This window comes from Salmo salar, chromosome ssa24 (genome assembly GCF_905237065.1).
Source record: "Salmo salar chromosome ssa24, Ssal_v3.1, whole genome shotgun sequence".
In the NCBI taxonomy this organism is placed as follows: Eukaryota; Metazoa; Chordata; class Actinopteri; order Salmoniformes; family Salmonidae; genus Salmo; species Salmo salar.
The window spans coordinates 5097174-5122054 of record NC_059465.1 but is presented as its reverse complement, the minus strand read 5'-3'; the positions used below and the strand labels follow the sequence as shown (position 1 = coordinate 5122054).

Below are 24881 nucleotides of genomic sequence, written 5' to 3'. Positions count from 1 at the left end.
AGTTAGGCTTTCCCCAAAACAATCTGCCCAAACAACTTCAACGGAATCCCTTCCAGACTGATAGTGCAGCGGTAATCAGTCTGGTAATTACGAGGCTACCTGTTCCCATACCTAAAAACACATCCTTCCGCAGACAGTGACACCTGTAATAACATGGAATATCCAGACAGCTGACCTCAGCGGAAGGATCATGCACAGGAAAAGGAGAGAGAATATAGAGGATGGGCAACTCAATGGACATGCTTCTTTATCCGCCCCTTATCTTGCAGGGAGACTGATATTTCTCCTGGCTCAGAGCGCCTAAGAGCTTCCGCTGTCGGACAGCCCAAAATAACAACGGGCTCCAATACACCTCGACCGACCTCCCCTGACCCTCCGCAATAAGGACATATTATGTGTGATAATAGGGACAGATACGAGTAATTACATTTCTAACACACAATCTGAAGCACTGAGACTAACCCCTATGTGTGTGGTGTGTGGGTGGGTGCTGGGTGCTGGGTGTGTGGTGTGTGTGTGTGTCATTAGATCATTGTATAATTACAAAGTTAATAAATATTTAGGAAAACATTTTCAGGATACTTACTGCATTCTAGGAACTGTTTGAGTCTCTCAAAAACTGCATTGAGGAAGCCCTGGTGAGAGAGAGGGGGGAAAAGAGGGGCAGAGGAGGGAAGCGAGAAGAATGAGAAGGGGTACAGGGTTTGTTCAATCTCGGTGGCATCTTGGTGGTCGCATCACTGTTTTATCACATAATTAGGAGAGGCAGTCACACAACTGAACACATGAGTCATCATACACGTTACAGACACACTCACAGGCTTGCCAGGCACACTGACTCAGTGTGCCTGGCAAGCCTGTGCGACATGTCACTGACAGTTCATAATCTGCCCAAACGGGAAAACACGGAGCCTTCTCACTGGGCACAAACTGGTTGAGTCAACATTGATTCCACACGATTTCAACATAAAAATAAATTGTAACGTGATGACATTGAATCGACGTGGAAAACTGATTGGACTTGCAAAAAGTTATCAACGTAAAGGAATTACGTGAATGTGTTTTTTCACCCAACTTTTATCCTGTATTTAATGACACCGTTAATCCTTTAATAGCCTACGGCAGAGGACCTCAGAGCTTCAGTACGGAATTTAACTAAAGGTACCAAATCCAAACACAGGGATGATACACTATACGGCTACACAATAGTAACAACCTAAAGTTAGCTCAGTTAAGATAATGACTCTTATCCCCATGGGGACACGCAGGTTGCTGCTCTGTGCATACATAAAACAATCAAAACAAAGACAAGTACATATACAGACAGGTAGAAAAAGCAGTTCGTAAGCGATCAATGTGGAAATGAGCTAGTATAGCTAGCAGGACCTTTTTCACAGCGTTGTAAACTCTTCCCCTATCCAGTCCCATCTATAGGCTTTTCAGCCTGACCTGCCTCCAGCTACAGTGTCACAACGGAAACTCAATTACACAAGGCAAAGTGCTATGGTGGGTCCCCTTTGTTATCTAACTGTCACCAATAAGATTTATTTGCAAATATATTCGGCAGTACGCGGGAGAGCTACTGTAACTTTGGGGCAGAAAGAACGTTTTCCTTCACTTTGCCTAGGAGGGACGGATGACTTCCTACAAAACCAGTCACATTATTACCAGGCCTTAGGCTGTGTGAGCAGGTAACAACAAACTACAGAGGGAGAGAAAGCAAGGCAGAGAAAGAAAGAGCTGTGTAAAACCGGGATGTAGTCTCTCAGGGCAGGATTTGATAAATACCCAGGATATATAGTGCCTTCGGAAAGTATTCAGACTCCTGGATTTCTCCACATTTTGTTACGTTACAGCCTTCATCTAAAATGGATCCATTTTTTTTTTTACAAATACTCAGCAATCTACACACAATACCCCATAGCAAAAACTTTTTTTTTTTTTTAAATGTTTGAAATTGTAATATCATTTTTTTAAAACAGTAAAAGCTTATTTACATAAGTATTCGTGGACTTTGCTATGAGACTCCAAACTGAGCTCAGGTGCATCCTGTATCCATTGATCATCCTTGAAATGTTTCTACAATTTGGAGTCAGTGCTAAATTCAATTGATTGGGCATGATTTAGAAAGGCAAACACTTGTCTTCATTAAGGTCCCACAGTTGACAGTGCATGTCAGAGCAAAAACCAAGCCATGAGGTCGAAGGAATTGGGTAACAAAACATTTTTGCAGTATTGAAAGTCCCCAAGAATACAGTGGCCTTCATCAATCTTAAATGGAAGTTTGGAACCAGCAAGACTCCTACTAGAGCTGGCCGCCTGACCAAACTGAGCAATCGGGGGAGAAGGGCCTTGGTCTGGGAGGTGACCAATAACCCGATGGTCACTCTGACAGAGCTCTAGAGTTTATCTGTGGAGATGGGAGAACATTCCAGAAGGACAACCATCTCTGCAGCATTCCACTAGTCAGGCCTTTATGGTAGAATGGCCAGGCAGAAGACACTCAGTACATGATTCAACCACAAAGAACAAGGACGTTTAAAAATCCCTCGCAAAGAAGGGCACCTATCGGCAGATGGATAAAAAAAACGTAAAAGCACTTTGAATATCCCTTTGAGCATGGTGACGTTATTACACTTTGGATGGTGTATCAATACACCCAGTCACTACAAAGATAGAGGTGTCTTTCCTAACTCAGTTGCTGGAGAGGAAGGAGACCGCTCAGGGATTTCACCATGAGGCCAATGGTGACAGAGTTTAATGGCTGTTTTAGGAGAAAACTGAGGATGGATCAACAACATTGTAGTTACTCCAAAATACTAACCCTTTTGACAGAGTGAAAAGAAGGAAGAATGAAAAATATTCCAATTGATGCATCAGTTTGCAACAAGACACTAAAGTAATACTGCAAAGAATGTGGCAAAGCAATTCACTTTTTGTCCTGAATACAAAGTGTTGTATTGGATTTGCCCCAAACATAACTGAGTACCACTCATCATATTTTCAAGCATAGTGGCTGCATCAAGTTATGGGTATGATTGTAATCATTAAGGAATAGGGAGTTTTTCAGAAAAATAAAAAAAGGAATGGCGCTAAGCACAGGCAAAATCCTAGAGGAAAACCTGGTTCAGTCTGCTTTCCACCAGACACTAGGAAATTAATTCACCCTTCAGCAGGACAATAACCTAAAACACAAGGCAAAATCTACACTGGAGTTGCTCACCAAGAAGACAGTGAATGTTCCTGAGTGGCCGAGTTACAGTTTTAACTTAAATCTTCGACAAGACTTAATTTGTTTTCTAGCAATTATCAACAACCAACTTGACAGAGCTTGAAGAACTTTGAAAAGAGTAATGGGCAAGTGTTGCAAAATCCAGGTGTGGAAAGCTCTTAGAGTATTACCCATTAAGACTCACAGCTGTAACCGCTGCCAAAGGTGCTTCTACAAACTAGTCACAGAAATACCTTATATACTAGGGATGCAGCGATATGACATCTTTGGCCGATACTGATATCTGATATTTTCCTTGCCCAAAAAAACGATACCGATAACCAACAAACATTTTTAGCAACCTTTAAAGCATTCTAGTACAGTTAAATAGTAAGACCGCTGCGTCCATGTGTGTGTAAAGGCACTGCATCTCAGTGCAAGAGGCATCGCTACAGTCCCTGGTTCGAATCCAGGCTGCATCACATCTGGCCGTGATTGGGAGTCCCATAGCGCAGTGCACAATCGGCCCAGCGTCGTCCAGGTTTGGCCGGGGTAGGCCGACATTGTAAATGACTGGAACGAACTGCAAAAATCTCGAAGCTGGAGACTCATATCTCCCTCACTAGCTTTAAGCACCAGCTGTCAGAGCAGCTCACAGATCACTGCACCTGTACATAGCCCATCTGTAAACAGGGCATCTACCTACTTACCTCATCCGCATACTGTATTTATTTATCTTGCTCCTTTGCACCCCAGTACCGCTACTTACACACTCATATTCTGCACATCTACCATTCCAGTGTTTAATTGCTATATTGTAATTACTTCCCCACCATGGCCTATTTATTGCCTTAACTTAACTCATTTGCACTCACTGTATATAGACTTTTTGTTTTCTTTTGTTCTACTGTATTATTGACTGTATGTTTTGTTTATTCCATGTGTAACTCTGTGTTGTTGTATGTGTCAAATTGCTATGCTTCATCTTGGCCAGGTCGCAGTTGCAAATGAGAACTTGTTCTCAACTAGCCTACCTAGTTAAATAAAGGTTACACACACACACACACACACACACACACACACACACTGAGCAAAATGTTATTTTGTTGGCATTTACGTATGTCCCCATTACCAGTAAAACATCAAAACCTATTTCTTTCACTTACTATGCTGTTTCGTTGTTCACTCGTTTCATTCTAAACCAGGATTTCATCATACATGTCAAGCAGTGAAGTTTCAGCTCTGTCTGTCTGTGGCCTCTCTTCCTCGGTGTGCACAGTCACTGTGTACGTTTCCATCTTGTCCAGGTGTGTATGTAACATTTCACGTAAACCCTTTTTGTCTGCATCGAAGTAGCGGTCCTTGTACCTAGCATTGAGCATCGAGACACAGTAAAGAGGCTCAGAGAGAATGCCACCGAATCGCTTGTTCACAGCCTCGAGTACTTTTGCAAGTTTTCCTCGTCGACACACTGTGTTGTCAGACTCGGCATGCTAATGGGTCTGACATTGATGGTCCAAATGTCAGCTGTGAAGCTAATAGCAGTGACGCCACTAGCAAGTGCGTTCCAACAATACTGTTTCAATCCGGTAGGGCAACATCTGAAAAAAATAGTGCCTACTTGGTAGTGTGTACCGGTGGTCGACCAGTCGCGAAAGCCAACATCATCCAAGACAGAACGTTGCATGTGGCCTTTTTGTTATCTTCCTTTGAAACTTCAAAATAGATCCAAACCACAGACATTGTGGGGGCTAGGTTAGGACTGTTGTGTTGCACGTGTAGCGCTGGAATTTTCGTGGTGTCATTATGTCATGTACCTACGTTATATAAGTATGCACGTCAGCTTTGACATCGGTTTTGCACATCGGTGTAAAACTAGACATCAGGCCAATGCAGATGTTGGCATATTTAGCTAATATCGGCCGATTCCGATATGCTTACCAATATATCATTCATCCCCATTATTTACATAAGTATTCAGACCCTTTGCTATGAGACTCAAAATTGAGGTCAGGTGCATCCTGTTTCTATTGATCATCCTTGAGATGTTTCTACAACTTGATTGGAGTCCACCTGTGGTAAATTCAATTGATTGGACATGATTTGGAAAGGCACACACACATCTATATAAGGTTCCATAGTTTACAGTGCATGTCAGAGCAAAAACCAAGCCATGAGGTCAAAGGTATTATCCATAGAGCTCCGAGACAGGATTGTGTCGAGGCACAGATCTGAGGAAGGGTACCAAAACATTCCTGCAGCATTGAAGGTACCAAGAACACAGTGACCTCCATCATTCTTCAATGGAAGAAGTTTGGAACCACCAAGACTCTTCCTAGAGCTGAGAAATCGGGGGAGAATGGCCTTGGTCTGAGAGGTGCCCAAGAACCCAATGGTCACTCTGACAGAGCTCCAGTGTTCCTCTGTGAAGATGGGAGAACCTTCCAGAAAGACAACCATCTCTGCAACACTCCACCAATCAGTCCTGCATGGTAGTGTGGCCAGACGGAAGCCACTTCTCTGTAAAAGGCACATGACATCCCACTTGGAGTTTGCCAAAAGCCACCTAAAGGACTATGACCATGAGAAACAAGAGTCTCTGGTCTGATGAACTCTTTGATCTGAATATTGAACTCTTTGATCTGAATGCCAAGCGTCACATCTGGAGGAAACCTGGCACCATCCCTACGGTGAAGAATGGTGGTAGCATCATGCTGTGGGGATGTTTTTCAGCGGCAGGGAATGGGAGACTAGTGAGGATTAAGGGAAAGATGAATGGAGCAAAGTACAGAGATCCTTGATGAAAACTTGCTCCAGAGCGCTCAGGACAGACTGGGGGCAAGCGTTCACCTTCCAACAGGACAACGACCCTAAGCACACAGCCAAGACAATGCAGGAGTGGCTTCAGGACAAGTCTCTGAATGTCCTGAGTGGCCCAGCCAGAGCCTGGACTTGAACCCGATTGAATATCTCTGGAGAGACTTGAAAATAGATGTGCAACAACAGTCCCCATCCAACTTGACAGCGCTTGAGAGAATCTGCAGTGAAGAATGGGAAAAACTCCCCAAATACAGGTGTGCCAAGCTTGTAGCGTCATCCCCAAAAAGACTCGAGGCTATAATCGCTGTAAAAGGTGCTTATACAAAGTACTTAGTAAAGGGTCTGAATACTTTAAAGGCCATTTTAGAATAAGTCTGTAACATAACAAAATGTGGAAAAAGTGAAGGGGTCTGTGGTCCTTTCCGAATGCACTGTATATACTGAACAAAAATAACAATTACAAAGATTTTACTGAGTTACAGTTCATATAAGGAAATCAGTCAAAAATAAATTAGGCCCCAATCTATGGATTTCCCATGACTGGGAAGGGGGAGCAGCCATGGGTGAGCCTTGGAGAGCATAGGCCCACCCACTGGGGGGCCACACCAATCAGAATGAGGTTCTCGCCACAAAAGGGCTTCATTACAGACATAAATACCCCCACGCAGGTGAAGAAGCCGAATGTGGAAGTCCTGGGCTGGCGAGGTTTCACGTGGTCTGTGGTTGTGAGGCCGGATGGACGAACTGCTAAATACTCTAAAACAACGTTGGAGGAAGCTTATGGTAGAGAAATGTTTCATTACATTCTCTGGCAACAGCTCTGATGGACATTCCTGCAGTAAATATGCCAATTGCACACTACCTCAAAACTTGAGACATCTGTGGCATTGTGTTGTGTGATAAAACTGCACATTTTAAAGTGGCCATTTATTGTCCCCAGCACAAGGTGCCCAAGTCTAATGATCATGCGGTTTAATCAGCTTCTTGATATGCCACACCTGTCAGGTGGACGGATTATCTTGGCAGAGGAGAAATGGTCACTAACAGGGATGTAAACACGTTTATATTTTTGTTCAGTGTATATTTATATTCCTGACTGACGTTCATTCTGATAAGTCTTAATGTCTTGTTCTTGTACTATTACATATTCCTGTTAGAGCTAGACACATAAGCATTTTGCTGCACCTGCGACAACGTCGGCAAAACCTTGATTTGATCATTTATGGAACCGTTGACGGAGGGCAGACTCAAGATAGCCAATTACACTGAAATTACATTGGCTTCTTATTGCATACACAGTTCTGTTTCAGAGGGATATGAAAGGGTGAGAAAGGGTGCCAATGATCTATCTGCTCTAAAGGTAGATCAAATTGAAAGAAGATTACCCAACAATAGCATGTCCTCCAAGAAGGCTCTAAATGGAAGCACTTTGGAAACAAGTCAATCAGGACTCTGTGTGTGTGCATATGTGTATAAGAATCTCTGCCTAAATCAGTGAATTTCATTATTCATTTGTGAAGGAGTTAAGGCAAGGCACAGCCTGAAAGAGAACTAATTAAAATCCATTTAAATGAGCTTTCTTTCCCTGTGGAGTCTATAAATGAGGCAACCGGCAACAACAGCTTCATCAAACTTCTCACATCTCCACTGTCGTGGGTCTATTAAGCAGCTCTACACATCTGAGATGGCATGATGGGAGTAATATGGAGAAAATGCCACTGGTTGTGCTTTGGGAAATATAAGCAGGTGATAAGAGATAGGAAGGAGGAGGAGAGGGCGAGTGGCTCAAACTACCCCTTGGCAGTCAACTCACGCCTCATCCCTCCCTCCTTTAACTTTTTCCTTTGACATTCGCAGAACAAGAGGTTGGCTTAATAGTCCCCTGGTGTTCCTTAAACACACCACTCAGATATGAAGGATAGGAGAGTTGGAGTCAGAGTTCAAATGACCAGAGTACTCGGAGCAAATGATTCCATTAACTCCAAGTAAGGGGAACAGCCCTCGGCACACGCACACTTTAATTGGACAATTTACACTAAATTGAATTAACTGTTCCAGGACCTTTATAGCGGGGTCTAGCTTTAGGGAAGACTGCATTCAGGGCCAAGGCTATTATGGTAAACTAAAATAAACTAAATGAAAAAGAATCATGAAAAAGCTCATTTAGTAAACTGAAATTAAATTAACAAACCTGTTTGAAAAAAATGAACTATACTGAAACTATCATTGTCGACTCCAAACCAAAATACATTTTTCAAAAACAATGATTTACGTTCAGCTGCGGGGAGGGGGGAGGGTCTAATGAGTTTAAGATGTTTTTCTAATGGGGTTTTCACGTTTCTGAATCTGGCGAGACACATTGAGATTAACTTTAGAATTTATAGGTAAACTCAGATGATTAGCAGCACCGCATATATTGGGCACGTTTGAGTGGTGATGCTAAAGCAACTAACTGTAGACAAAGGTGGAGGAGCGAAGTCGGGTGGGAGGTGCATCTGCGACAGTTGGACACTAACATGGTTTTCCAACAGCAAGGCTCAGATCAACATGTAGTGTTGCCATTGTTTATGAAATGTTTTCTTTATAATATCAAAATAAACATGTATCTAACCCCTATATCAGACCCTCAAACAACTGAAATCATAATATTGTGTGTACATATCAGTAGTATCACTTTGTGAGAGCCTCAAAATATAAAATTTATTTGAATATATCCAGTGTACACAAAAATTCGGTCAAATTATTTTCCGTTTCAGTCATGTATTTGGTCGCGTTAGCGTGGGTCAAATAAAAACACCTTAAGGATTAGTTGACAATAGATCCTCCCACAATACAGGCGGTGGCTACAGGATGAAGTAGGTGAAGAGCAACTACAGAAACTTGCCGTCGACTGCAGTCATACTTCATGACCTTTCATCACATTATTTTTGTAAAGTTCATGTAATTGACATGTAGGCGCAGGTCAGACAACTTCTATCCCCAGAATGCGACACACTTTGAAAGGCGGAGACACTTGACAAACGCGATCCGTTCGAACGTGCCCATTGAGATGAGAAAGATTTTGGGGCATTTCCATAAAATATTTTTGCTTTGTTATATTGTAGTGTTGCATGGTATACGAAACTTCAGTACATTTTCAATACAAGAACGTGAAAAACGCTTATGTACTAGAATTTTTGTTACTTTCGGTACTTTTCCCAATAGGTTCTCACATCATATACGGATTGAAAGGTTTGAGTCTCTCTGATCATTTGTCTGAATCTTCTCAAGGGGGCAATAGTAAGCTAGCCAGGCTACTTGCACTTGCAGCTGACACAGCGCGAGCCACTTCTGAGAAGCAAGCCTTAGAAGCAAGTGTGACGAGAAAAAATACAGACCGCATGGCTTCTAAGGAAAACATGCCTACAGCTTGTTGACAAAACTGTCTCTAGAAGCGAACTAAGGAAATAGCTCGCTTACAAATCAGATGAGGGCCAGCCTACGGAAACTAAGCAAAAGGTGTTATTGCAGTGCAAGGGAGGTTTAGTTTGAAAACGACACAACATTTGCATTGTACCGTTATTCTACTAGCAACTTATATTCAGCATGACATTCATAGAGCATTATAATATGATTACAATCCAAAAGTAATGTAAAATGCCCTCAAATTATCTATGACAGCAATATATTTAGACTACTTCACGTATGTCTGGGCTTGCTAGCAGTAGCCAGCCAGCAGCCCTGGGCGGCGCATTGCACCCTGGGAGTTGAAATGCACACAGAATTGTAGTATGCAGTGTAAAATCCATTGTAGAGACTATTGGAATACAGAAGATTCAAAAATTAGTTTGAAAGTGTTTTTTTGTCATGTAATTTTGGAACTTAACTATTTATTTAATACATTCAAGCTTTAATGAATAATAGATCTTAGGTCATTTGACCCAATATTATGGCCATACATGAGCCAATTAACACTGATATGTATCAAATTACATTTTAAAACAGTTTAGATGTTACTGTAAATTATTTTGTATGCGCCGAGTTTGATAGTATTTTTTTTAAAGAAATTGAAAATAGAATAGAAGATACAGTATTCTATTTGTTATTTTAGTTGTTCTAGCAGTTACGAACACATTGTTCAACGTTGAAAAAAATTAAGCCCAGTGGTTATTCTGTGACTTTAGCAAAACAAAATCTCAAATAGAAACTTCATTGGGAGGAAGGATGATTGTTTGTGATACAAATGGAAAAAGCATGTCAATCTTTTGATGAAAAGTGGTCATTTTAGGCCCTTTTTAGACCTATACATGCCTCCTGTAAGACCTTGTGATCTGTGAACAGTACCTAATACAGACAATATCTTGGTGTCGTTATACTCCTAGTGTGTTTTAACATATGGAGTATGTCTATATTCTGAAATACACATTTTCACATTATTTATTCAACATTACATAATATAACAAATATTTTCAGACTATGCTGGCATGGAATCGCCCTTTCCTCTCACAGTCACACAGGGTATCTGCGCAATGTGGTAGCTACAGGACCAAAACAGCGGAGAAGTTTGGCCTCGCGCTTCTCACATTGTAGTTGTTGCGTAAATTGACCCACTACTACTGTTTACTTTGTGCATCTACTTCATCAGGCTGAGTGGACCTTTAAACCTAACCTATGACCTGATCCATCACCTTATGAATTACTGCCCCACAGTGGCAAGAAGTGACATCCCAAAAAACAAACTATACAACACATAGCGCCTTCAGAAAGTATTCACACCCCTTGACTTTTTCCACATTCTGTTGTGTTGCAAATTGAAATTAAAATGGATTTAATTGTCATTATTTTGTTCAACGAGCTACACAATATAAAAATAACCTAACGTTCGTAAAAAAAAAATATATATATATATACATATATATATATATATATATATATATATATATATATATATTTAAATATACAATACCAGTCCAAAGTTTGGACACAGCTACTCATAAAAGGGTTTCTCTTTATTTTAACTATTTTCTACATTGTAGAATAATAGTGAAGACATCAAAACTAATAAAATAACACATATGGAACCATGTAGAAACCAAAAAAAGTGTTAAATATATATTTTAGATTCTTCAAAGTAGCCACCCTTTGCCTTGGTGTGCAAAACATGGAATGAGTAGGTGTGTCCAAACTTTTGACTGGTACTGTAGAAACAGTGAATTCGGGAAAGCATTTTTCCACATTTTGTTACGTTACAGCCTTGTTCTAAAATGGATTATATTGTTTTTATTCCTCATCAATCTACACACCATACCACATAACGACAAAGCAAAAACAGGTTTTTAGACATCTTTGCTAATGTATGAAAAATTAAATACTCATATTTACATAAGTATTCAGACCCTTTACTCAGTACTTTGTTGCAGCACCTTTGGCAGCAATTACAGCCTTGAGTCTTCTTTGGTATGACGCTACAAGCTTGGCACACCTTTATTTGGGGAGTTTCTCCCATTCTTCTTTGCAGATCGTCTCACAGCTATTTTCAGGTCTCTACAGAGGTCTTTGATCGGGTTCAAGTACAAGCTCTGGCTGGGCCACTCAAGGACATTCAGAGACTTGTCCCTTTGCCTTGATGACAGCTTTGCACACTCTTGGCATTCTCTCAACCAGCTTCATGAGGTAGTCACCTGGAATGCATTTCAATTAACAGGTGTGACTTGTTAAAAGTTAATTTGTGGAATTTCTTTCCTTCTTAATGCGATTGAGCCAATCGGTTGTGTTGTGACAAGGTAGGGGTGGTATACAGAAGATAGCCCTATTTGGTAAAAGACCAAGTCCATACTATGGCAAGAACAGTTCAAATAAGCAAAGAGTAATGACAGGGCACCATTACTTTAAGACATGAAGGTCAGTCGCAAAAACCATCAAGCGCTATAATTAAACTGGCTCTCATGAGGACTGCCACAGGAAAGGAAGACCCAGAGTTCTCTGCTGAAGAACATAAGTTCATTGGAGTTACCAGCCTCAGAAATTGGACATTAAAAATTTGATTTATGGTTCCAACAGCCGTGTCTCTGAGACGCAGAGTAGATGAACGGATGATCTCCACACGTGTGGTTCCCACTGTGAAGCATGGAGGAGGAGGAATGATGGTGTGGGTTGCTTTGCTGGTGACACGGTCAGTGATTCATTTAGAATTCACGGCACACACTTACCCAGCATGGCTACCACAGCATTCTGCAGCGATACGCCATCCTATCTGGTTTGCGCTTAGTGAGACCATCATTTATTTTTCAACAGAACAATGACCCAACACACCTCCAGGCTGTGTAGGGGCTATTTGACCAAGAAGGAGAGTGATGGAGTGCTGCATCAGCTGACCTGGCCTCCACATTCAACCGACCTCAACCCAATTGAGATGGTTTGGGATGAGTTGGACCGCAGAGTGAAGGAAATGCAGCCAACAAGTGCTCAGCTGATTGAGAGAATGCCAAGAGTGTGCAAAACTATCAAGGCAAAGGGTGACTACTTTGAAGAATTTCAAATAAAAAAATATATTTGGTTACTACTTTTTTGGCTACTACATGATTCTATGTGTTATTTCATAGTTTTTATAGAGCTCTATTATTCTACAATGTAGAAAAGAGTAAAAATAAAGAAAAACACTTGAATGAGTAGGTGTCCAAACTTTTGACAGGAACTGTATATATAAAAATAACATTAAATGTTAGATTCACCTTTGCCAGCGATTACAGCTGTGAGTCTTTTTGAGTAAGTCTCTAAGAGCTTTGCACACCTTAAATTATTCAAGCGCTGTCAAATGTGTTGTTGATCATTGCTAGACAGCCATTTTCAAGTCTTGACATAGATTGTCAAGCAAATTTACGTCAAAACTGTAATTAGGCCACTCCAGAACATTCAATGTCGTCCTGGCATGCAACTCCAGTGTAGATTTGGCCATGTGTTTTTGGTTGTTGTCCGGCTGAAAGGTACATTTGTGTAACAGTCTGTTGGAAAGCAGACTAAACCAAGTTTCACTCTAGGACTTTGCTTGTGTTTAGCTCTATTCTGTTTTTTATCATTAAAAAAACTCCATAGTCCTTGCAGATGACAATTCACTCTGTCAATTAGTTTAGTATTGTGGAGTAACTACAATGTTGTTGATCCATCCTCAGTTTTCTCCTATCACAGACATTAAACTCTGTTTAGAAGTCACCATTGGCCTCATGAGCAGTTTCCTTCTTGTCTGGCAACTGAATTAGGAAGAACGCCTGTATCTTTGTATTGACTGGGTCTATTTATACACCATCCAAATTGCAATGAATAACTTCACCACGCTCAAAGGGATATTCAATGTGTGCTTTTTTTTTACCCATCTACCAATAGATGTCATTCTATGCGAAGCATTGGAAAACCTCCCTGGTCTTTGTGCTTGAATCAGTGCTTGAAATTCACTCTTCGACTGAGGGGATGTGTAGAGTACAGAGATTAGACATTATTGTCAAATCCCATTTTTGCTTCTTTCCAGAATAACTTTCACCTGGTTTTCCACACTCACCATCACTTCCATATTCTGTTGTGGCTCCTGGAATCCATGGACCGTCAGCTTCCGAAGTACTGGGAGGAAAATGTAAACAATGAACTTTAGATACAAGTCAATCAGAACTGTGTGTGTGTGTGCATGAATGATTCCAGCTACCTTTAAGTGACAGTAGAGTCCTCTCCAGTGAGCTGAGGGCATGGGTCTGATCCACGGCTTGGACCTGCTGGAGGAAGCAGTCTGTGTGGTGGCTCCATAGGGAGCAGGCAAAGCTGTAGATGCCCGATGCCAGCTGCAACACACACACACAAAACTAAATTAAATAAGACTCCTTAGTCTGGGTCAATCAATGTGTGTGAGTATCAGAATGTGAGTGTGATCGAGCCACAGGTGCAATTTGGCTTTCGATGGCAGGGTTATTTTTCTCTCCATGAGATTACCCCGGAGCAATAAATTGTAGTTTTCCTAAATTACTTTTTCTTGTAATGGCAACACGGTCTGTCAATTTGTAAACTATTGCTTTGTCATTAATTCTAGAATCATGAGGGACTGACGTCCATATAACTGTTAACTGTTACTGTGACTTGGCATATTAAACTGCAGAATGAGAATCCTCTGAGGTTTATTGTTGTACAAGTAAAGCAATGCCATTAAAAACTAACTTTGTGCGCTCCCTCTTTGGTGAGAAGTGAGAAAAGCTCTGTGAGATGATGGAGCAGAAAAAACAAGACTGTGGAGAAGACAAATGGCTGAATGGGGGAATGAGCCAATGAGATTAAGCAAAGTGACTGAAGTGATTTATCCTCTAACACAGGCGAAGACACTAATGTTATCATTCCAGCACATCTCCACCGAAACCATTCATGATAAATCTCCATGCTAACAACAAATCCCTCCATTTGGCCTGAGGGAGAGAAGAACCCCCAAACAGGGCAGGACAACAACATTGACAGTTTTCTAAAGTGCGGAAGTTGATGTGGTGTCTTTAAATGAAATTATGATCCAAAATATCCAGCAATTCAAGGCTTCACGTCAACAAATGAGATGTCTGACTCATTTGATCTAGTGTTTGTTAGATGGTTATTTTTATTGTGGCTGACATGTCTAAGGTTCAAGTAATGACTCGGAGGAGTATTCTCTCTTTAAAATGACAGTCTCGGTTCAATACACACATTTCAGTCAAAGTAATGTAGATGGGATTTCTTTAATCATTTCTTAATGCAAACCCTAAAGAGTACGAAAGTGACCTCAAAAGAGATGTGACTCAATATATCAAATATTTACATCCATTGTGGTTTGATATATACAGTGCGTTCGGGAAGTATTCAGACCACTTGACTTTTTCCATCTGGTTTAAATTACAGCCTAATTCTAAAATATATTAAATTACATTTTTTCCTCATCAATCTACACACAATACCCCATAATGAGAAAGTGAAAACAAGTTTAGACAATGCATGTCAGAGCAAAAACCAAACCATGAGGTCGAAGGAATTGTCCATAGAGCTCAGAGACAGGATTGTGTAGAGGCACAGATCTGGGGAAGGGTACCAAAAAAATGTCTGCAGCATTGACGGTCCCCAAGAACACAGTGGCCTCCATCATTCTTAAATGGAAGAAGTTTGGAACCACCAAGACTCCTCATAGAGCTATCCGCCCTGCCAAACTGAGCAATCGGGGGGGAGAAGGGCCCTGGTCAGGGGGGTAACCAAGAACCCAATGGTCACTGACAGAGCTCCAGAGTTCCTTTCTAGAAGGACAACTATCTCTGCAGCACTCCACCAATCAGGCCTTTATGGTAGAATGTCCAGATGGAAGCCACTCCTCAGTAAAAGGCACATGACAGCCAGCTTGGAGTTTGCCAAATGGCACCTAAAGGACTGTCAGACTATGAGAAGCAAGATTATCTGGTCTGATGAAACCAAGACTGAACTCATTGGCCTGAATGCCAAGTGTCACATCTGGAGGAAAACCGGCACCATCCCTTACGGTGAAGCACGGTGGTGGTAGCATCATGCTGTTGGGATGTTTTTCAGTGGCAGGGACTGGGAGACTAGTCAGGATCTAGGGAAAGATGAAAGGAGTAAAGTAGAGAGAGAGATCCTTGATGAAAACCTGCCGCAGAGCACTCAGGACCTCAGACTGGGGTGAGGGTTCACCTTCCAACAGCCAAGACAATGCAGGAGGAGCTTCGGGACAAGTCTCTGAATGTCCTTGAGTGCCCCAGCTAGAACTCTATCAAACATCTCTGGAGAAAACTGAAAATAGCTGTACAGCGACGCACCCCATCCAACCTGACAGAGCTTAAGAGGATCTTCAGAAGAATGTGAGAAACTCCCCAAATACAGGTGAGCCAAGCATGTAGCGTCAAACCGAAGAAGACTCGAGGCTGTAATCGGTGCCAAAGGTGCTTTAACCAAGTACTGAGTAAAGGGTCTGAATACTTATGTAAATGTGAGAGTTTATTATCTTTAATAAATGTTCAAAGATTTCTGAAAAACAGTTTTTGCTTTGTCATTGCGGGGTATTGTGTGTAGATTGATGGGGGGGACAATTTAATCAATTTTAGAATAAGGCTGTAACATGACAAAAGGTGGAAAAAGTCAAGGGGTCTGAATATTTCCAAATGCTCTGTTCAGTGCCGTGATAAAGTATGTCTCTTCTCTGATTCTGTTTTTGCATATTTTTTATACTGAATGTTAATCAGATCTTCAACCAAAACCTAATAATAGATAAAGGGAACCTGAGTTTATTTAATTATCAAAAGTTATCATCTAATTCCCCTGTGTGAAAAAGTAATTGCCTTACACTCAATAACTGGTTGTGTCACCTTTAACTGCAATGACTGCAACCAAATGCTTCCTGTCGTTGTTGAGCCGTCTCACGTCTCTGGAGGAATTTTAGCCACTCTTGCATGCAGAACTACTTTAACTCAGCGACATTTGTGGGTTTTCAAGCATGAACTGCTCATTTAAAACCCTGCCACAACATCTCAACTGGGATTAGGTCTGGATTTTGACTTGGCCATTCCAAAACATGAAATTCGTTGCTTTTTAACAATTTTCATGTAGAGTTGATTGTGTGTTTTGGATCATTGTCTTGCTGCCTGACCCAGCTGCTCTTCAGCTTCAGCTCACAGATGGATTGACCTGACATTTTCCTGCAAAATTCTCTGATAAAGAGCAGAAATCATGGTTCCTTCAATTAAGGCAAGTTATCCAGGTCCTGAGGCAGCAAAGCATCCCCAAACCACCACACTACAGCCACCATGCTTGACCGAAAGTCAAGCATAAAGTATCACATTAACCTGTTAGGGCTAGGGGGCAGTATTTGCACGGCTGGATAAAAAAAATGTACCCGATTTAATCTGGTTACTAATCCTACCCAGTAACTAGAATATGCATATACTTATTATATATGGATAGAAAACACCCTAAATTTTCTAAAACTGTTTGAATGGTGTCTGTGAGTATAACAGGACTCATTTGGCAGGCAAAACCCTGAGACATTTTCTGACAGGAAGTGGATACCTGATGTGTTGTATTACCTTTAAACCTATGCCATTGAAAAACACAGGGGCTGAGGAATATTTTGGCACTTCCTATTGCTTCCACTAGATGTCACCAGCCTTTACAAAGTGTTTTGAGTCTTCTGGAGGGAGATCTGACCGAACAAGAGCCATGGAACGATGATGGCCCATTAGACACCTGGCGCGCGCGAGTTCATGTTGGGTACCCTCGTTCCAATACGTTATAAAAGAGAATGCATTCGTCCACCTTGAATATTATTCATGTTCTGGTTAAAAAAGGCCCTAATGATTTATGCTATACAACGTTTGACATGTTTGAACGAACGTAAATATATTTTTTCCCCTCGTTCATGACGAGAAGTCCGGCTGGCTTAGATCATGTGCTAACAAGACGGAGATTTTTGGACATAAATGAGCTTTTTTTAACAAAACTACATTCGTTATGGACCTGTGATACCTGGAAGTGACATCTGATGAAGAGAATCAAAGGTAATGGATTATTTACATAGTATTTTCGATTTTTGATCTCCCCAACATGACGTCTAGTCTGTATCGCAACGCGTATTTTTCTGGCCGCAGTGCTCAGATTATTGCAAAGTGTGATTTCCCAGTAAGGTTATTTTTAAATCTGGCAAGTTGATTGCGTTCAAGAGATGTAAATCTATAATTCTTTAAATGACAATATAATATTTTACCAATGTTTTCTAATTTTAATTATTTAATTTGTGACGCTGACTTGACTGCCGGTTATTGGAGGGAAACGATTTCCTCAACATCAATGCCATAGTAAAACGCTGTTTTTGGATATAAATATGAACTTGATAGAACTAAAAATGCATGCATTGTCTAACATAATGAATAATGAATAATGAATTTTGACATTTATTTGGATTCAAATTTGCCGCTCTTGAAATGCACCTGCTGTTGATGGAGTGCACCACGGGTGGGACGCTTGCGTCCCACCTAGCCCATAGAGGTTAATAAGACTGCTGAAAGTCATTTATTCCGCTCATTCCGTTTTCAAGCAACAAGGTATGGAATATCAAAGCCCCAAACAAGGTCCCATCCATCCAGACACTCGTTCATCATGGTGAGTTTGTGTGTGCGCGCGCGTTCCTGACACTCGTTTATCACGCCATGCTCAATCCCTCCTACCTGTCAGTCACAAGATGAACAAAAGGGCCTTCAGAGGATCAGAGAGAAAGAGAAGGGCTAGACCGATGAGAAAAACATGGGGAGAGGTATAAGAGAGAGGAGAAAAGATGTCTGGAGAAAAAAGGAGAGGAGGAAGAGGTGTTTAGAGACAGAAATAGGAATAGAAGAGAAACGAGGATGGAGAGAGAGGATGACAGAGAGAAGGACATAATGGGTCTCTGTCATCAATGAATTTGAATGAAGGTAGCCCGCCTGTCGAATAATACATGTATTTGATACAAAAGAGGCCTATTCCTTCTCTCCACTGAAGGAAAGAAGCCTCATTATTCAAACACTGGCACAGATAAAAGCTTTTAATACTTTTTAAGGCCTCTTTCCCAGCCCCACTCAATCTCATTCTGTCGCTCCCTCTTTCATTCTGCAAAAACACAGACAAACATCTCTTCAACCCACCTGGCGCTACCACCATTCAAATGTTTGGGGTCACTTAGAAATGTCCTTGTTTTTGAAAGAAAAGTACATTTTTTTGTCCATTAAAATAACACCAAATTGGTCAGAAATACAGTGTAGACATTGTTAATGTTGTAAATGACTATTGTAGCTAGAAACAGCCAATTTTTTATGGAATATCTACATAGGCCCATTATCAGCAACAATCAGTCCTGTGTTCCAATAGCACGTTGTGTTATCTAATCCAAGTTAATCATTTTAAAAAGGCTAATTGATCATTAGAGAACCCTTTTGCAATTATGTTAGCACAGCTGAAAACTGTTGTTCTGAATAAAGAAGCAATAAAATTGGCCTTCTTTAGACTAGTTGAGTATCTGGAGCATCAGCATTTGTGGGTTCGATTACAGGCTCAAATTGGCCAGAAACAAATAACTTTCTTCTGAAACTCGTCAGTCTATTCTTGTTCTGAGAAATGAAGTCTATTCCATGCGAGAAATTGCCAAGAAACTGAAAATCTCGTACAACGCTGTGTACTACTCCCTTCACAGAACTGGCTCTAACCAGAATAGAAAGAGGAGAGGGAGGCCCCGGTGCACAACTGAGCAAGAGGACAAGTACATGAGAGTGTCTAGTTTGAGAAACAGATGCCTCACAAGTCCTCAACTGGAAGCTTCATTACATAGTACCCGCAAAACACCAGTCTCAACATCAACAGTGAAGAGGCGACTCCGGGATGCTGGCCTTCTAGGCAGAGATGCAAAGAAAAAGCCACATCTCAGACTAGCCAACAAAAATAAAAGACTAAGATGGGCAAAAGAACACAGACACTGGAAGAGGAACTCTGCCTAGAAGGCCAGCATCCCGGAGCCACCTCTTCACTGTTGACGTTGAGACTGGTGTTTTGCGAATATGTAGATATTCCATTTGTTATTTTTTTGTATTATTATTTTTTTTTAAATCAGCCGCTTCCAGCTACAAAAGTAATTGACAACATTAATGTCTATACTGTATTTCTGATCAATTTGATGTTATTTTAATGGATTTTTTTTTTGCTTTTCTTTAAAAAACAAGGACATTTCTAAGTGATCGCAAACTTTTGAACGGTAGCGTCGTGTCTTTAACATTATTAAAACTGAAAACATATTTATCAAATGACTCTGTAATTATTATTACGCGATAAACCTGATTAATCATGTAACTGTAATTAACTAGGAAGTCGGGGCACCAAGGAAAATATTCAGATTACAAAGTTCTAATTTTCCTAATATAACTTTCAGATATTTTAATATCTGATCAATTAGTCTTCGAATTAATGACTTATTTACCTCACGTCAGTCTCATTCCAAACATCATAAATTGTTGGTTATCTGCACGAACCCGGTCTTCACTATGAGTCATCCATACATCAATTGTCTTAACCTCTATGGGACCGGCGGGACGAATTCGTCCCACCTACGTAACAGCCACTGCCAGCCTGTGGCGCGATTTTCAAAACCTTAAAAATCCTATTACTTCAATTTCTCAAACATATGACTATTTTACAGCCATTTAAAGATAAGACTCTCGTTAATCTAACCACACTGTCCGATTTCAAAAAGGCTTTACAACGAAAGCAAAACATTAGATTATGTCAGCAGAGTACCAAGCCAGAAATAATCAGACACCCATTTTTCAAGCCAGCATATAATGTCACCAAAACCCAGAAGACAGCTAAATGCAGCACTCACCTTTGATGATCTTCATCAGATGACAACCCTAGGACATTATGTTATACAATACATGCATGTTTTGTTCAATCAAGTTCATATTTATATCAAAAACCAGCTTTTTACATTAGCATGTGACGTTCAGAACTAGCATACCCCCCGCAAACTTCCGGGGAATTCGCTAACATTTTACTAAATTACTCACGATAAACGTTCACAAAAAGCATAACAATTATTTTAAGAATTATAGATACAGACCTCCTCTATGCACTCGATATGTCCGATTTTAAAATAGCTTTTTGGTGAAAGCACATTTTGCAATATTCTAAGTACATAGCCCAGGCATCACGGGCTCGCTATTTAGACACCCGGCAAGTTTAGCACTCACCATAATCATATTTACTATTATAAAAATGTCATTACCTTTTGTTGTCTTCGTCAGAATACACACCCAGGACAGCTACTTCAATAACAAATGTTGGTTTGGTCCAAAATAATCCATCGTTATATCCGAATAGCGGCGTTTTGTTCGTATGCGTTCCAGACACTATCCGAAATAGTAAAGAAGTGTCGCGCGCTTGGCGCAATTCCTGACAATAAAATTCAAAGTATTCCATTACCGTACGTCGAAGCATGTCAACCGCTGTTTAAAATCAATTTTTACGTCATTTTTCTCGTAGAAAAGCGATAATATTCCGACAGGGAATCTCCTTTTCGGCAAACAGAGGAAAAAAATCCCAAAGGCGGGGGCGGTCGGGGTCACGCGCATAAGCTAGTGTCTCTTGATGGGCCACTTGAGAAAGGCGATAATGTGTTTCAGCCTGGGGCTGGAATGACGACATTCTGTTTTTTCCCGGGCTCTGAGAGCCTATGGAAGACGTGGGAAGTGTCACGTTAGAGCAGAGATCCTTAGTAAATGATAGAGATGGAAAACAAGTTCAACAAATGGTCAGACAGGCCACTTCCTGTAAAGGAATCTCTCAGGTTTTGACCTGCCATTTGAGTTCTGTTATACTCACAGACACCATTCAAACAGTTTTAGAAAATTTAGGGTGTTTTCTATCCATATGTAATAAGTATATGCATATTCTAGTTACTGAGTAGGAGTGGTAACCAGATTAAATCGGGTATGTTTTTTATCCAGCCGTGTCAATGCTGCCCCCTAGCCCTAACAGGTTAAAATCATTTATTTACTAACTAAGTAATTCACAGAAATGCATAACAAACAGTAGATATTGTTGCAAAAGAAATGATAGAGGAATGTGCCCTAGTGTGCTAAACCGGCATGGCGGCTTGTTAGACAAAAGGGGAGTGTGGGTCAGCTGAGAAGGCACTACAGAGTTGATAATTAGAACAATTGAAATGCTAATCCTTTGCACATGAACACTCACTCATTTGGGAACAATTGCAATCAATATATATATTTACGCTCAGCGAGTCGTCGGGATCTCTGTTGAAAAGTTTGTTTCTGTTGGAGTCTGTCCGCCCTCTCTCTCTCTCTCTGCCGTGGTTAGAATGGATAGTTCAGAGTAACATTCATTCATGTCGTTATAGAATGGATGTTTTCGGCGGTTGTCGGTCTTCGCGTTCAATGATACCCTTTTTCCTAGCTGCAGACTAGTAATTAATATCAAAGACTTGTTCTTATTCTGTCGGTATCGATAGTCTAAGAGTTTAACCACGTGGTATGGTTAAAAGTTCAGCAAGAGGTAAGCTGGTCTCCAACCTTTAGCCATCTCGTAATTGAGGGAAGCTCGGTCTGGGGATAGAAAACCAAGGTGGGAGTTTTATTCGGAATAGCAGGAAAAGGCTGTCTCATGACACCAGGCCCTGTCTGTTCATGGGGGCGTGCCCATGACTTAGTGAAACTTTAAACAGAAATACAATTCTCTCACATTAACATCATTACATAGCATCCCATCATATCCCAAATAGCTACATCCTTATTCATTCAACCATTAGATGTAAGTCTCATAACTGAGGCTATTATATAAACAGCGCAATGGTAATATGGCCGTATTGTCTCATGAGTTTCACAAAATTGTACCAAACGGACCAGTTCGTAGCTGGATTCTTCACCGATCTTTTATACCATCTCCAGAAGCTGAATATTGTTCGGTTGTCAAGTTCTGTGAGGTAGAATAATTCCTTTGTTTGGTCTATGAAAACTCCCTCTCTCTCTATACTGGGGCCATGAGGCAGGATCTTCTCATAGGAATTTACGACCTCTTCTGACCACAGCAGCCTGGGTGTGGGAGACAGAGGTAGGGGGATGGTGCATAGAAAACCCAAAGAGGGCAACGTCATGACAGTAGTGTATGTATTCAATTGCGCCCATCAGCCACACATACTCTAACAATCAAGCTCTGTGTGTGTGTGTGTGTGTGTGTGTGTGTGTGTGTGTGTGTGTGTGTGTGTGTGTGTGTGTGTGTGTGTGTGTGTGGAAAAGAGAAAGAAAGAACCATGCTGGAGTAAGCTAATCGTCATTGAGAATTTACGTTTCCGGTGCTTCAATTCCCTGTCACACCGTCAAAGAATTATCCACAAATGCTTATATGAAAAAGTAATTTGAGATTGTTGAATGCCAAAGTAATTTAGTCTTAAAATTAAGGTGCCACAGAAACACCCACACAGTCAGCACTTTATAGGCTTGATGGAAATGGTGCCAAGAACAAAGTAAAGAATAAATCCATTTCAATCTAAGTAACCAAAACACTACATTTCCTGTATGCCTTTTATGTAATTTATTCCTTCATTCCGTTCAACCACCCTGACATAAAGGCATTTTACAGGCACTGATATTCCCTCACTATTCTAACATTTGCTACATTAAGATGATTCATGAAGACAATAATCTAGGAGAGATTAGGGGTGTAGTGTGCCAGCAATGGCTCTGGGATTAAGACTATAATCCATCAGTCTTTTCTGACAGCCATTATAACACTAATGTTATTGAACTACTCTGGAGGAGCTGGAACTCAAGATGTAATGAATAGGGTTGAAAAATCCCAGGAACATTACCCAAAGCCTCCTCCCTAAATTTGTTTTATTCACTGCTTTAGAACACTACGCCAACCCGTATGCCCTAGCCGTGTCTGAATACTGATTTAGGAAGGCCACCAACAATCCTGAAATTTCCATCCCTAACTATAACATTTTCCGACAAGATAGAACTGCCAAAGGGGGCGGAGTTGCAGAGATAGCCTGCAGAGTTCTGTCTTACTATCCAGGTCTGTGCCCAAACAAATCGAGCTTCTACTTTTAAAAATCCACCTTTCCAGAAACATGTCTGGAAAGGTGGGAGCACCGTTGCCGCTTCTTATAGACCCCCTTCAGCCCCCAGCTGTGCCCTGGACACCATGTGTGAATTTACTGGCCCCCATCCATCTTCAGAATTTGCACTGTTAGGTGACCTAAACTGGGACATGCTTAACAACCTGGCCGTCCTACAATCTAAGCTAGATGCCCTCTATCTCGCACAAATTATCAAGGAAACTACCAGGTACGACCCTAAATCCGTAACCATGGGCACCCTCTTAGATATCATCCTGACCAACTTGCCCTCCAAATACACCTCTGCTGTTTTCAACCAGGATCTCAGCGATCACTAACTCATTGCCTGCTTGAGTAATGGGTCCGCGGTCAAACGACCACCCCTCATCACAATCAAATGCTCCCTAAAACACTTCAGCGAGCAGGCCTTTCTAATCGACCTGGCCCGGGTATCCTGGCTGGATTTTGACCCCCTCCCATCAGTAGAAGATGCCTGATTGCTCTTTAAAAGTGCTTTCCTCACCATCTTAAATAAGCATGCCCCATTCAAAAAATGTAAAACTAAGAACAGATATAGCCCTTGGTTCCCCCCAGACTTGACTGCCCTTCACCAGCACAAAAACATCCTGTGGCATTATTTGCATCAAGTAGCACTAATTCCAAAAAGTTTTGGGACACTAAAGTCCATGGAGAATAACAGCACCTCCTCCCAGCTGCCCACTGCACTGACGCTAGGAAACGCTGTCACCACCGATAAATCTACGATAATCCATCATTTCAATAAGCATTTTACTACGGCTGGCCATGCTTTCCATTTGGATAACCCTACCCCGGCCAACAGCTCAGCACCCCTGCAGCAACTTGCCCAAGCCCCCCCCAAATCCAGACAGTTGATGTTCTGAAAGAGCTGCAAAATCTGGATCCCTACAAATCAGCAGGGCTAGACAATCTGGACCCTCTCTTTTATCTTCCCCCACCTTTATTTAACCAGGTAGGCAAGTTGATAACAAGTTCTTATTTACAATTGCAACCTGGCCAAGATAAAGCAAAGCAGTTCGACACATACAACAACACAGAGTTGTTTGGGACCTTGAGCATGGCTGAGGTGCACCCATGACCAGCTCTGAAACCAGATTGCATAGTGGAGGTGCGGTGGGATTCGAAATGGTCGGTAATCAGTTTGTTGACTTGGCTTTCAAAGACCTTAGAAAGGCAGGGTAGGAT

The 24881-nt window shown here is 41.2% G+C and overlaps 1 protein-coding gene across 1 annotated transcript in view; it reads right to left on the bottom strand.

The window, feature by feature from the left end:
- Positions 1-24881, bottom strand: part of ipo11 (importin 11) — a 252986-nt gene that overhangs the window by 177591 nt on the left and 50514 nt on the right. The window contains exons 6-8 of the mRNA XM_014171158.2: positions 13704-13836; positions 13563-13621; positions 587-635 (exon numbers count right to left, since the gene is read on the bottom strand). Coding sequence (XP_014026633.1) covers positions 587-635; positions 13563-13621; positions 13704-13836 — 241 coding nt within the window. The remainder of the gene's footprint in view (positions 1-586; positions 636-13562; positions 13622-13703; positions 13837-24881) is intronic.